This window comes from Hemitrygon akajei, chromosome 17 (genome assembly GCF_048418815.1).
Source record: "Hemitrygon akajei chromosome 17, sHemAka1.3, whole genome shotgun sequence".
NCBI lineage: Eukaryota > Metazoa > Chordata > Chondrichthyes > Myliobatiformes > Dasyatidae > Hemitrygon > Hemitrygon akajei.
Window position 1 is genome coordinate 17,728,954 of NC_133140.1, and position 14,965 is coordinate 17,743,918.

At 43.3% G+C, this 14,965-nt stretch overlaps 1 protein-coding gene across 3 annotated transcripts in view; it reads right to left on the reverse strand.

The window, feature by feature from the left end:
- Window positions 1–11,805, reverse strand: part of exoc3l1 (exocyst complex component 3-like 1) — a 103,614-nt gene extending 91,809 nt beyond the window's left edge. For all 3 annotated transcript variants that reach the window (XM_073069717.1, XM_073069718.1, XM_073069716.1), the window contains exon 1: window positions 11,739–11,805. In XM_073069717.1, coding sequence (XP_072925818.1) covers window positions 11,739–11,772 — 34 coding nt within the window. In that variant the 5' untranslated portion in view covers window positions 11,773–11,805. The remainder of the gene's footprint in view (window positions 1–11,738) is intronic.
- Between the last annotated feature and the right edge of the window lie 3,160 nt (window positions 11,806–14,965).

Below are 14,965 nucleotides of genomic sequence, written 5' to 3' on the forward strand. Positions count from 1 at the left end.
CCAAGTGCCTATCTACGAGTCTCATCAATCTCCCTAATTTACCTGCCTCCATCACCATCCTTGACATTGCATTCCATGCACCCAGCACTATGTATTGAAACCTGCCTCTGACTTTCCCCTATACTTCTCTCCAAAATGTATTACATTGGTATATGGACAGGAAAGGAATAGAGGGTTATGGGCTGAGTGCAGGTCGGTGGGACTAGGTTAGAGTAAGCGTTCGGCACGGACTAGAAGGGCCGAGATGGCCTGTTTCCGTGCTGTAATTGTTATATGGTTATAATTGTGTAAGATGCTGGTAAATGCCACACTTGGAGCATTCTGTACTGTTTTGTTCACTCTGTTATAAAAAGGTGTTAGTAAACTAGAAAAAGTACAGAATAGATTTTCCACGACATTGCCTGGACTTGAAAGCTGAGTTACAAGGAGACATTGTATAACTAAGACTTTATTCCTTGGAACATAGGAGATTGAAGGGTGACCTGACAGAGGCATGTGGACAACAGACCGTAGGAGATTGAAGGGTGACCTGAGAGAGGTGTGTAAACAGCATGAAAGCATATAGTCTTTTTCCCCAGAGAGGGGGTGATCAAACTAAAAGGCATAGTTTTAAGATGAGAGGTTCAAGAGATTTAAAAGGGACAACAGAACCCGCTTCTTCATGCAAAGGGTGGTGCGTATTTGGGATGAGTTGCCAGAAATAGTGGTTGAGTAGGCACATTAGGACCATTAAGAAGGCGCCTAAGGAAGGACATGGGTAGGAGAAGCTTGCAGGGCTACAGGCCAAATGCAGGCAGGTGGGACAAGCTCTCTGAGGAATATGTTTGGCATGGATGAGTTCGGCCAAATGGCTTTTTTCCATGCTGTAAGACTCCATGATTTTCTGATGTGGCTGCACTTACTAGTCCTGCTTTTCCCTGCTTGAGTGCCCACATCAGTCCTACTGGATGGAAAGCCACAGCCAGTCTGAATTGTTGCTATGTATGTCACTCTCTGCTGGGAACACCTCACCTCCACTCCAGAGACCCAAGCAACAACACTCCAGTGAGGGACCAGGTGAGTGGTGCTTTGTCAGACAGGGCGTTCTGAACTGACTTCAAGGCAAGGCTTCACATGCTGTCTGAAAACATTTCCAGCATTCTGGCCAATTGTTACCCTTCAATCAGCAGAACTGAAAGCAAAAATCAAAGATCAAAAGGTCAAAGTATATTTATTATCAAAGTATGTATATGTCAGCCTACACAACCTTAACCATATAACCATATAACAATTACAGCACGGAAGCAGGCCATCTCGGCCCTTCTAGTCCGTGCCGAACGCTTACTCTCACCTAGTCCCACCGACTTGCACTCAGCCCATAACCCTCCGTTCCTTTCCTGTCCATATACCTATCCAATTTTACTTTAAATGACAATACCAAACCTGCCTCTACCACTTCTACTGGAAGCTCATTCCACACAGCTACCACTCTCTGAGTAAAGAAATTCCCCCTCGTGTTACCCCTAAACTTTTGCCCCCTAACTCTCAACTCATGTCCTCTTGTTTGAATCTCCCCTACTCTCAATGGAAAAAGCCTATCAAATGTCAACTCTATCTATCCCCCTCATAATTTTAAATACCTCTATCAAGTCCCCCCTCAACCTTCTACACTCCAAAGTATAAAGACCTAACTTGTTCAACCTTTCACTGTAACTTAGGTGCTGAAACCCAGGTAATGTTCTAGTAAATCTCCTCTGTACTCTCTCTAATTTGTTGACATCTTTCCTATAATTTGGTGACCAGAATTGTACACAATACTCCAAATTTGGCCTTACCAATGCCTTGTACAATTTTAACATTACATCCCAACTCCTATACTCAATGCTCTGATTTATAAAGGCCAACATACCAAAAGATTTCTTCACCACCCTATCCACATGAGATTCCACCTTCAGGGAACTATGCACCATTATTCCTAGATCACTCTGTTCTACTGCATTCTTCAATGCCCTAAGGAGATTCCTTGAGATAACCTTGAGATTCATTTTCTTGCAGTCATTTACAGGATAGTTAAAAAAATAGAATTTATGAAAAAATCTATTCATAGCAAAGTATGACAAACAACCAATATGTAAAAGAAGATAAGTTACACAAAGAAATGAATAATACTGAGAACATGAGTGTATAGTACTTGAAAGTGAGTCTGTAGGTTGTGGAACTAGTTCAGCGTTGAGGTGAGTGAAGTTATCCATTCTGATTCTGGAGGCTGATAGCTGAAGGGCATTAACTGTTTCTGAACCTGGTGGCTCCTGTACATCCATCCCAATGGCAGCCATGAGAAGAGTGTATGGCCTCGATGGTGGGGGTTCATGATGATGAATGTTGCTTTTTTTGTGGCAGCGCTCCTAGAGAACAGATCATTTGATCATTTTTGTGTGTAAAATTTAGCTATTGCTTTTATAACATGTGCTGCTTATGACTAGCAGTGTAGTAGTCTGGGTTCAAGATGTATTTTTAATTAATGACCCTTTCACGTTGTCCTCTGACAGCTTGTTGTCTATTTAAAAATTGCCTAGAAACCCCTTGCCAAATTTTTTGAATTACTGATAGTGCCTTGACTTTGACCAGGTTCACTGAATGCAACATCCAGCCCAAGAGACAGATCAGGTATGGGACTGAGGCAAAAGGAAAACAGAGAGAGAGAGGAAGGAAGAGAACAGGTTAAAGGACATGAAAAAGACTGGAAGGGGAGAGGAAGAGAAAAATAAATGAGAATAATCAAAGGGAAAAAGTTGGTGCAGCTTGTAAAAGGAAGGAGGGAGAGAGAAGTAAAAGAGGGAGCGAGAACTTGAAGAAAGATGAAAGAGATGGAGTGAGAAAACGAAAAAGGAAGACAAAAAGACAGCAGCAGTTTGGACTACAACAGATACAGATGGCACCAGCCCTTGGCAAAGTCATCCAATATTCTTATGTCAGCAGGTATTTGAAATGTCCTGCTGCTTGACTGTACAGTCTAGCAATGTTGTGGCATATGTGGCAAGATCACTAATTACTCACCCCTCCTCAAATACTGCAGACTCTCCTCCCTTGACTCTTAATAGGTGTCAGTCTCACACCTGGCAGCAACTTAGTCAAGTGACCATTATTTATCTGAGATTAGGGTTGTCAGGAGGAAATTGTGTTGTGTGGGGAGTCATAATCAAGCTGTCATTACCTCACAGAGAAAGGTGGAGTGTTCGCTAGGTTGTTATACAGAAATATTTCTAATTTTAGGCATCAGAAACCCTCATTAATCACCCATACCAAAAGCAGCTAACTCTGTGCAGATGGTAGTTTTTCCTCAATATTAAAATCAGATGGTTTTTTACCCAAGCCAGATATACAGTACAGTATATCTTTATTAGGTATAAGGTACCTAATTATTAGGTACACCGGCACACCTGCTCGTTAGTGCAATCAGCCAATCATGTGGCAGCAACTCTATGCATAAAAACATGCAGATATGATCAAGAGATTCAGCTATAGTTCAGACCAAACATCAGAATGGGGAAGAAATGTGACCTAAGTGACTTTGACTATAGAATGATTGTTGGTTCCAGATGGGGTGCTTTGAGTATCTCAAAATACTCCTGCTGATCTTCTGAGATTTCCATGTACACTGTCTCTAGAATTTACAGGGAGTGGTGCAACAAAACAAAAAAAAATACAGTGAGTGGTAGTTCTGTGGATGAAAATGTTTTGTTAATTCAGATTCAGATTCAGTTTATTGTGATTTAGAAACCACAAATGCAATGCAGTTAAAAAATGAGACAACGTTCCTCCAGAATGATATCATAAAAGCATATGACAAAACAGACTACACTAGAAAATCCACATAACATTTGGCAATCCCCAATCCAGAGTCCAGAGAGGCTGCTGCGTATTAATATTGCGCTACCGTCTTAGCGCATTCCCCGGAAAGGAGCTCCAAATCCACCAGACAAACAAGACCAAAAACTAAAGCTACAAGACCTGCACAAAACCACATAGTTACAACAGTGCAAACAATAGCATAATTGATAAAAAAAAACAGACCATGGGCACAGTAAAAATAGTCCAAAGATGTTAAAGGACTATAAGTTCAAAAGAAATCACCACACAGTTTCCACAAGTCCCCAGGGTCCCGACAGACTCGCCATCCCAGGCAGGCAGCAGAAGAGAATACCCCCGCTATGGACTTCCACGGCGCTGCCCGACTCAGCCTCGCAGATGCAGCACACTATGAAACCTCCGTCGAAACCAGCCTCGCAGACATCAGAGGAGAATGGCCAGACTGGTTCAAGCTGACAGGAAGGCGACTGCAACTCTAATAACCTCATGTTACAACAGAGGCTTGCAGGAGAGATTCTTTGAATGCACATTGAATCTTGAAGTAGATGCACTATAGCAAGAGAAGGCCACATTTATGTACCAGAGGTACCTAATAAAGTGGCCACTGAATATACACACTGCACCTGTATCTGTAGCAACGTATAAAACAGTGAATACACATTCAACAAATTTAGGAGCCAAACATTTTAAGAAATCACAAGGTAATTTTATGTGAAGATGGCATTGGGAGGGCAAGGCAGGGGCTGCATACAAAACTGGACATGGATAAAGCTGCAGTTCAGGAGTGGGGAAAAAAGTTTGATGAAAAATGTTCTTGATAAACCCTTAGAGAACAAAGGAGACATCCAAGATACTGGAGTCTGGGACAACAAATAATTTCCTGGAGGATCTCAGCAGTGGAGCAGCATTTGTGGGGAGAAAGGAATTGAGTTCCTCCAGTAGATTAAGACCATAAGACATAGGAGCAGAATTCAGGCACTCAGCCCATTGAGTCTGCTTCACCGTTCCATCATGGCTGATCTCTGCTGAAAAAAAAAGAGCTAGTGAGTGTAGATCAATAAAACCAGGGGAAGGGGGAAGCTATGAAGTGGGAGACAGTGGTTTCCAAGGCAAGTATAGAAAACAATAACCAGTAAAAATCTTTTAAGGAAGTAAATCAAACCAAAATATCTTTTCAAATTTATTATGAGAAGAAGGTAGGGTGGCATTCAGTGTGAGCCCTTTTATTGGAAGTACGTATAGGTAGATAGAGGTGAAACTGTCATTAGAAGCTAGAAAGTAGGAGATTTGTTGATCAGTTACATTGGATCAAACTCCACATAAAGAGAATGAGCATAACATACTCTCATTACTGGTGGACCCTTAGAGACATTGAGGTACAAAGAGATCCATAGCTCACTGACAGTGGTTTCTCTAATGGATAAGGTGGCCATCATTGGTAGGGGTATTGAGTGTAAGAGTAAGGAAGTCAAGCCGCAGCTATACAAAACATCAGTCAAATTACACTCGGAGTATTGTGTGGATTTCTGGTCACCCCATGGCAGGAAGGATGTAGAGAGGATACAGAATATGTTTACTAGGATGTTGCCTGGATTAGAGAGTATGAATTATAAGGAAGGGTTGGACGAACTTGAGTTGTTCTCTCTAGAGTGCTGGAGGCTGAAGGCAGACCTGATAGAGATTTTTAAAATTATGAGAGGCATAGATACAGTAGAGAGTCAGAAACTTGTTCCCAGGGTAAAATAAATGTCCAACACCAGAGGACATGCTTTAAGGTTAAGGTTGGGACATTTAAACAAAACATGAGTACTAGATATTTTTGTAATGCAGAGAGCAGTAGGTGGCTTGAATGTGTTCCCAGTGTTGATAGTGGAAGCAGCCAGTTTGGTGAAGTTTAAGAGGCTTTTAGATAGACACAGGTGAATGGAAGGATATGGGATGGTACATAGCATGAGGACTCTTAATATAACTTGGTGTTGAGATTGGCACAACATTGTGGGCCAAATGGCCTGCCCTGAGCTGTCCTGTTTTATGTTCTACGTACAAAAGATCCAAAGAAGACTGCAAATAAATCAAAAAAGGAACAAGCAGGATCCATTGAACATTCAGGTATCCCTCAACAAGTAACAATGATCCTTGACAAGTTATCAGCAAGAACTGTTATTGACCCCAAGCTCCATCTTCATGTACTGTTGCTACAGACACTCCATCATCAAATAGTAACCCATTAGTTAGCAGTCTTGGTTTTGAGAACACTTCAGCAAATACTACAGTTTCAAATATACCACCAGCCACACTTTAAATCAGATACAATGCAGGTTCACATCCCTCGCAGCTGAGGACAACTGCTTCAGATACTGTGTCAGCGAGGGCACGTGTTCAGGTAGTCAACTCACAGCACCTGTGGGTTCGCATCCTCAAGCCATAAGATTCTCCTCCTGAAAACAATTAGTTCAGTTTCTTCATTGACAAATACTATTTGCTCAGCTTCTCTATTAGCAAGTATTATGTACTGAATTTTCACCTATGGTATCCCAACTATTAGTACTCCAAGCCACTTCTCCAGGGATAATCACCTTGTCATTGTGGAGAGACTTGTGTCTTTCTAAGATCTGGAGTTTAGACATCTAGTGATTAGCTACTGGTAGGGTCACCTATGGTGTTAAGGTCAAGGGTAAGTTTCCAGACAAAGAACAACCTAATCGAGACCTCAGTGGGGGAGTTGGCAGGAGATGATGATACATCTCAATGGCAGTGAAGGCAAAGGAAAGCTGCAGCAGTGAATGGTCCTCAATCATCCTGCACTCCATGCGACTGGATCCTGACCCCAAACTGTCATGGATCGTGTGGTGGCTGCCTGTGCATCAGACTCCCCATGTTAAACAAGTCACACCCAGGCGTTCTACATTAAGATAATCACCGTAAGGTCCCTGTTGTGTGGATCCTAAATCGGCCTCACCAGCCACCCGAGGACCCACCAACAGACAAACCCTTTGGAGAATATCATACTCGACTAGATTGATCGCATTACTGCTGCCGCTCCAAGTCAATAACTATTTTGCATAGAGATAAATAACTTATAGTTACTGTCAGCTGGGTCCCCCAACAAAAAATCCTGTTCCCAAGTAATTAGTCATTCCACAAGTTCAAAAAGCTGCTTTATTAAGCAAGTCTTGTTAGATGAAGTGATTAAGACAGCCATCAGTTTCAAAATAAGGTGAATCAAGGCACACCATGAATTGGTGCACTCAACCGGGGTTTTCTCAACATAAGTGTGTGCTGGGCACACAATGCAAACTTTTTCTCGATACGTACAAATAATTAATCCCGGCTTCTGAGTAGAAATTAGTCAGTGTAGAAATAGGAAGATATTTTAGTTGAATACATGGCTTGAAAAATGGTGCAAGGGGGAGGGATTAAAATTTCTGGAGCATTGGAACCAGTTCTGGGAGAGGTGGGACCAGTATAAACAGGACGGTCTGCACCTGGGCTGGACTGGAACCAATGTCCCAGGGGGAGTGTTTGCTACTGCTGTTCAGGAGGCTTTAAACTAATGTGGCAGGGGGATGGGAACAAGTGCAGAGAGACAGAGGGGTGTAAAATGAGGGTAGAAGAAAAAAGTAGTAAGGTGAAAAGTAAAAGTGGCAGGCAGGCAAATCCAGGGTAAAAAGCAAAAAGAGCCACTTTTCAACATAATTGTATAAGGGCTAAGAGTGTTGTAAAAACAAGCCTGAAGGCTTTATGTGTCAATGCGAGGAGCATTCATAACAAGGTGGATGAACTGAATGTGCAGATAGTTATTAATGAATATGATATAGTTGGGATCACAGAGACATGGCTCCAGGGTGACCAAGGATGGGAGCTCAACATCCAGGGATATTCAATATTCAGGAGGGATAGACAGGAAAGAAAAGGAGGTGGGGTAGCATTGCTGGTTAGAGAGGAGATTAACGCAATAGAAAGGAAGGACATTAGCCTGGAGGATGTGGAATCGATATGGGTAGAGCTGCATAACACTAAGGGGCAGAAAACGCTGGTGGGAGTTGTGTACAGGTCACCTAACAGTAGTAGTGAGGTTGGGAATGGCATTAAACAGGAAATTAGAAATGCATGCAATAAAGGAACAGTAGTTATAATGGGTGACTTCAATCTACATATAGATTGGTTGAACCAAATTGGTAAGGGTGCTGAGGAAGAGGATTTCTTGGAATGTATGCGGGATGGTTTTCTGAACCAACATGTCGAGGAACCAACTAGAGAGCAGGCCATTCTAGATTGGGTATTGAGCAATGAGGAAGGGTTAGTTAGCAATCTTGTCACGCGAGGCCTCTTGGGTAAGAGTGACCATAATTAGGTGGAATTCTTCATTAAGATGGAGAGTGACATAGTTAATTCAGAAACAATGGTTCTGAACTTAAAAAAGGGTAACTTTGAAGGTATGAGACATGAATTAGTTCAGATAGACTGGCAAATGATACTTAAAGGGTTGACAGTGGATATGCAATGGCAAACATTTAAAGATCGCATGGATGAACTTCAACAATTGTTCATCCCAGTTTGGCAAAAGAATAAACCAGGGAAGGTAGTGCACCCGTGGCTGACAAGGGAAATTAGGGATAGTATCAAGTCCAAAGAAGAAACATATAAATTAGCAAAAAACAGCGGCACACCTGAGGACTGGGAGAAATTCAGAGACCAGCAGAGGAGGACAAAGGGCTTAATTAGGAAAGGGAAAAAAATTTATGAGAGAAAGCTGGCAGGGAACATAAAAACTGACTGTAAAAGCTTTTATAGATATGTGAAAAGAAAAAGATTGGTCAAGACAAATGTAGGTCCTTTACAGTCAGAAACAGGTGAATTGATTATAGGGAACAAAGACATGGCAGACCAATTCAATAACTACTTTGGTTCTGTCTTCACTAAAGAGGACATAAATAATCTTCCAGAAATAGTAAGGGACCAAGGGTCTAGTGAGATGGAGGAACTGAGGGAAATACATGTTAGTAGGGAAGTGGTGTTATGTAAATTGAAGGGATTAAAGGCAGATAAATCCCCAGGGCCAGATGGTCTGCATCCCAGAGTGCTTAAGGAAGTAGCCCAAGAAATAGTGGATGCATTAGTGATAATTTTTCAAAACTCCTTAGATTCTGGATTAGTTCCTGAGGATTGGAGGGTAGCTAATGTAACCCCACTTTTTAAAAAAGGAGGGAGAGAGAAACCAGGGAATTATAGACCGGTTAGTCTGACATTGGTGGTGGGGAAAATGCTAGAGTCGGTTATCAAAGATGTGATAACAGCACATTTGGAAAGAGGTGAAATCATCGGACAAAGTCAGCATGGATTTGTGAAAGGAAAATCATGTCTGACGAATCTTATAGAATTTTTTGAAGATGTAACTAGTAGAGTGGATGGGGAGAGCCAGTAGATGTGGTATATTTAGATTTTCAAAAGGCTTTTGACAAAGGTCCCACACAGGAGATTAGTGTGCAAACTTAAAGCACACGGTATTGGGGGTATGGTATTGATGTGGATAGAGAATTGGTTGGCAGACAGGAAGCAAAGAGTGGGAGTAAATGGGACCTTTTCAGAATGGCAGGCAGTGACTAGTGGGGTACCGCAAGGCTCAGTGCTGGGACCCCAGTTGTTTGCAATATATATTAATGATTTAGATGAGGGAATAAAATGCAGCATCTCCAAGTTTGCAGACGACACAAAGCTGGGCGGCGGTGTTAGCTGTGAGGAGGATGCTAAGAGGATGCAGGGTGACTTGGATAGGTTAAGTGAGTGGGCAAATTCATGGCAGTTGCAATTTAATGTGGATAAATGTGAGGTTATCCACTTTGTTCGCAAGAACAGGAAAACAGATTATTATCTGAACAGTCGCCGATTAGGAAAAGGGGAGATGCAACGAGACCTGGGTGTCATTGTACACCAGTCATTGAAGGTGGGCATGCAGGTACAGCAGGCGGTGAAAAAGGCAAATGGTATGTTGGCATTCATAGCAAAAGGATTTGAGTACAGGAGCAGGGAGGTTCTACTGCAGTTGTACAAGGCCTTGGTGAGACCGCACCTAGAATATTGTGTGCAGTTTTGGTCCTCTAATCTGAGGAAAGACATTCTTGCCATAGAGGGAGTACAGAGAAGGTTCACCAGATTGATTCCTGGGATGGCAGGACTTTCATATGAAGAAAGACTGGATCGACTAGGCTTATACTTACCGGAATTTAGAAGATTGAGGGGGGATCTTATTGAAACGTATACAATTCTAAAGGGATTGGACAGGCTAGATGCAGGAGGATTGTTTCCGATGCTGGGGAAGTCCAGAACGAGGGGTCACAGTTTAAGGATAAAGGGGAAGCCTTTTAGGACCGAGATGTGGAAAAACTTCTTCACACAGAGAGTGGTGAATCTGTGGAATTCTCTGCCACAGGAAACAGTTGAGGCTGGTTCATTGGCTATATTTAAGAGGAAGTTATATATGGCCCTTGTGGCTAAAGGGATCAGGGGGTATGAAGAGAAAGCAGGTACAGGGTTCTGAGTTGGATGATCAGCCATGATCATACTGAATGGCGGTGCAGGCTCGAAGGGCCGAATGGCCTACTTCTGCACCTATTTTCTATGTTTCTATGTTTCTGACCTGTTATTCTTTGCAGTTCTATACCGGTTTCCGTGTTAACGTTTCATGAACTGCATCTTGGACAGTTTGGAGACTAGTGTTTACATGTGGTTAATAATAATCTGCATGAAGGCATGGCATCTAATCCTGGCCATTACATCCCTAAGAGAAATGCTCCGACATTTTCGGACTACACAATGCATATTCATTTCCGCCCAGGTTCCTGTCTGTATTTTTTAAAATAGTAAATATATTGTCTGTGTGTCAGAGTCACTGGTCGCGTCTGGCACCGACCCAGTATATTCCAAATTCCGCTGCAGCACCCGAGCATCTAATTGGACAGATTCAGTGGACGATGTAGCTTTTTCGTATGGGGAAGGAAGATTTGGTTAAAGAGGTGATACTACAAAACAATTTAAAGTTCAAATCAACATTCCATCAAGCTAATCTTCTAAAATAATCTCGCCATGAACCCACTGACTTTTGTGGGACCTTGGTGCATGGGGGACGCCCCCTCAAAACCAAACTTCCTGCGCACTTCTACGGTGTGGTTCGGCACACACATGAAAAAAGATGCTGGGGGAAGACGGCGAGTCAGACCGCATCTTTTGAAAAATATGGACCGTCGGCATTTCGAGGCGAGACCCAATCCTGTCCTCCGCGGACTAGTGAAAGGGGGAAAGAGAAGCCCAAATATCCGTACCAAGCCCATCTCGTTCCTCCACCAAGTCATTGCAAGTTGCCATCCAGACGTCCTCCCAGTACAAGCTTCCCAAAGGCAAGGGTAGGATTATTAAGCGAGTCGGGTCTCTGGAGATTGTGGGTGGGTCAGCGAGAAGGGAGAGAGAGATCTGACTGTGATAAGGGATTCATTAAAGTTTTTTTTTAAACGGCGGAATTTGACAGAAGTGAAATTGAAATTCCAGAAATGTCTAATTCAAACGCCGCAGAGAGATCAAGATAGCTGGCGTTTAAAACATAGATATTTATCCCTTCGCTTATGCTCCTATAGCCCTGTTAGAGAGACAGACCTAATATTTTTTTAACCTGTTGTCTATAATAATCTCAAGTGTGGCTGTTCCCTACTCACCCTCCCTAGAACAGTGTGATGAACAGCCGCAGTCTGGTGTATGGGAGGAGACCTACTCCCAAGTTCGGAGCGATTGATGGACTGTCCTCAGGGCAGGACGGGCCAACTGGCTCATGGGACGGAGCTTCCCGGGACGGGTGTTATCGTGGGGCAGCGCAGTGTTGTGGCAGCCGGCTCCCTTACCTTGTTTGTGATGGTTCCCAGCCTCTGTAGACATCCCCTGTGCGGTCGCCGACGGGCTGTGGATGGCAGTAAGTGGTCACATAAGAGGCGGAGAGCAGGGAGGGGGAGGAGAGTGGGAGGAGAGAAGAAACAGGACACTGAGCGCTGAGTCAGTTTCCTCCGCAGCGGCGGGGAGGGAGAGTCCGGCAGCAAGAGGAGGAAAGAGGGGCGGAGGGTGATCGGCTTGGGACAAACCAGTAAACTGGAAACAACGCTCTCTAACTAGACTGGTAACGTCCGGAGAAGCAGGGCAGGATACAAAACCCGGGACCCCTGTGTGGATCCTCCCCAACATTATACAGCCCTCCCGCAGCATTCCACTCCCTCACCTCCCCCCCACGTTACCACCGTCAGCCCAACTGTTCAGAATCCTACCCCCACACTATCTAGCCCCCCTCACCCCACAAGGCCCACTCCCTGCCCACTCAGCTGTCTTCCTCTGACATTCCTCCTACTCTCACTGCAAAGGTGGATGCAGCCTTTGGATTCCTCAGCACTGACTTCACCCCCTCTGAACATTCATGGTCAAATGCGGACAAGGAAACCACCTGATCACTATGCCTTGTTCCTCCCCCCACTTACTTTAACTAGTTTCACTGCTCTTTCCCTGGATGGCACAGAGGAATAACGACCAGTATAGCACTTTACAAAGCCAATAACTGGAGGTAAGTTCCTGCCATTCTCTGTACAGAGTTTGTACATTCACCCTGTGACCACATGTGTTACCTCCACTGGCATTGTGAAATTTATGTGGAGGCCTAGTCATTGGATACATTTAAGTCAGAGGTTGATAGGTTCTTGGTTGGTAAGGTTGTGGCAGGTACAGGGAGAAGGCAGGAGAATGGGGTTGAGAGGGACAATAAATCAGCCAAGGTGGAGCAGGCTCAGTGTGGTCCCAATGAACTAATTCTGCTCTGATATCTTCAAGTGTTAATGGCTTTTGGGTGCTCTGGTTTGCTCCCATGTTCCAAAGATGGATGGGTTAGTAAGCTGTGAGCATGCTATGTTGGTGCAAGAACTGCGGCAGCACTTGCAGGCTGCCCCCTTGGACTGTGTTGGCCATTGATGCAAATGATGTATTTCTTCTATGTTTCATTGTACATGTGAGAAAAAAACTAATCTTTAATCTGTTTGTACTGACAGTGCCAAGGCATAGAATGCACTCTTATGTCTCCAGTGCCAATAATCATGGATAGCTTGGTATGTCACAGATCTGACTGAACTCTCCAGGTCAAACCTGCATGACTGGGTCTGTGGCAGACAGCGAGATAAACCTGCTTAACCTTGCCCTGTAGCATTCTCTGTGTCCTTGACAGCTTTGGTAGGTGCGTCTGTCCACCAGTTCTTGTGCAGAGAGCTGCATTCGCATTGAAAAACTCTCCACATTGCAAACTGGCATTAAAAATCATGGCTGTGACCATCTGGACTGCCATGGCATAGCCTCCACTTGCCTGAATGAGTGCATGTCCAGAAAATTTCAAGAGCTTAAAACCTACAGGTCAAAGCTACCTTCTTGATTGGCACTATGCTCAATACCCCAAACTTTATTCCTTCCTCTGCTGGTGCTTGATGGCTGCAGTGTGCACCATCTACTTGTTACCTGTTTATCCATTTCTCTAACCCTGTTCTTTACCACTAAGAAGGACAGTGGCAGCAGGTACCTCAGAACACTACCACCTTTTTGGATCCCTCCAAGTTGTGGGGCATCTATTATGGGTTAATAAGTTGCCCGCCCTCTTTCATCATTCAGGTCTACATCCTGGAATTGCCTCCTCAACAGCAGGGTGGGAGCACTTTCACCGGAAGGAATACAGTGGTTCCAGGAGACAGCTCACTAACCTCTCAAGGGCAACTTGAAATAGACGAGAAATGGTGAGCTTGCCAGTAAAGACCAGATTCTGAAAAATAATAAAGGCGTCAGCAGGAAGTTGGCAGAGGCAGATACATTAGGGGCATTTAAGAAATTCTTAGATAGGCATGTGGATGAAATAAAAATAGGGACTAGATAAAAGGGAAAGATTAGAATGATCTTAGAGTAGGTTAAAAGGGTCTCTACTGTGCTGTAATGTTTTATATTCCATGTTAAACCACTTTAAACACCATCATATACATATTGAAAATATGGCAGTTTTTCCATAGATGATAAACCTGATCTGCATTATCGACTCAAGTTCTTCAGCAATATTTACTTGTCATAATTACAGTCTGAAAACGCAATGTAACTAATCACAGACCAAGACTGCTTCTATTGGACCGGTGGTTACGGTGGAGTAACGTACTTGAGGAGATGATTGACAACTGGAAGCACGGAGATTAGAAGTTAGTTCTGAGTTGAGATGAAATTATATATATAATTGCACAGTGATGCAGTTAGTGGAGTCATTGCCCCCAGGTTCAATCCTGTCTTCTGTTAGTGTCTGTGTGGTATTTGCATTTCCTCCCCCGTGAACAGGTGGATTTCCACTGTACCTCACGTTATGATGTGTTTCTGATCACTCCTTTTTTTGTTGTTATTTTGCACAGTTTTGATCAGGGCAGACTGGCAGTTAGTGAGCAACAAAGCATTAGTTTGAATTGAACCAAGCGGAACTGAACATTCCTGGACTTTTTCGATTATTTTGTGGTTTGATGCTTTATATTCTGTATTTTTCACTTGTTTTTTGCTGTTTGTGTGAATTTTTTTGTGCATTTGGGTTTTGATGTTTTCCTTTGAACAGGCTGCCTGTGGGAAGACAAATCTCAGAGTTCTATACCATATACATACTTTGATAATAAATGTACTTTGAAACTTTACTCCACTTTCCTTTCACATATTAACAATATACCTGCCCCACTGAGTATTTCCTGCTTTCTCTATTTTTGGAAACATAGAAACATAGAAAACCTACAGCACAATAAAAGCACTTTGGCCACAATGCTGTGCCGAACATGTCCTTACCTTAGAAGTTACCTAGGGTTACCCATAGCCCTCTGTTTTTCTAAGTTCCATGTACCTATCCAGGAGTCTCTTAAAAGACTCTATTGTATCTGCCTCCACCACCATCGCCAGCAGCTCATTCCACATGTTTACCACTCTGCGTAAAAAACTTACCCTGACATTCCCTCTGTACCTACTTCCAAGTACCTTAAAACTGTGCCCTCTCATGCTAGTCATTTCAGCCCTGGGAAAAAGCCTCTGACTATCCACA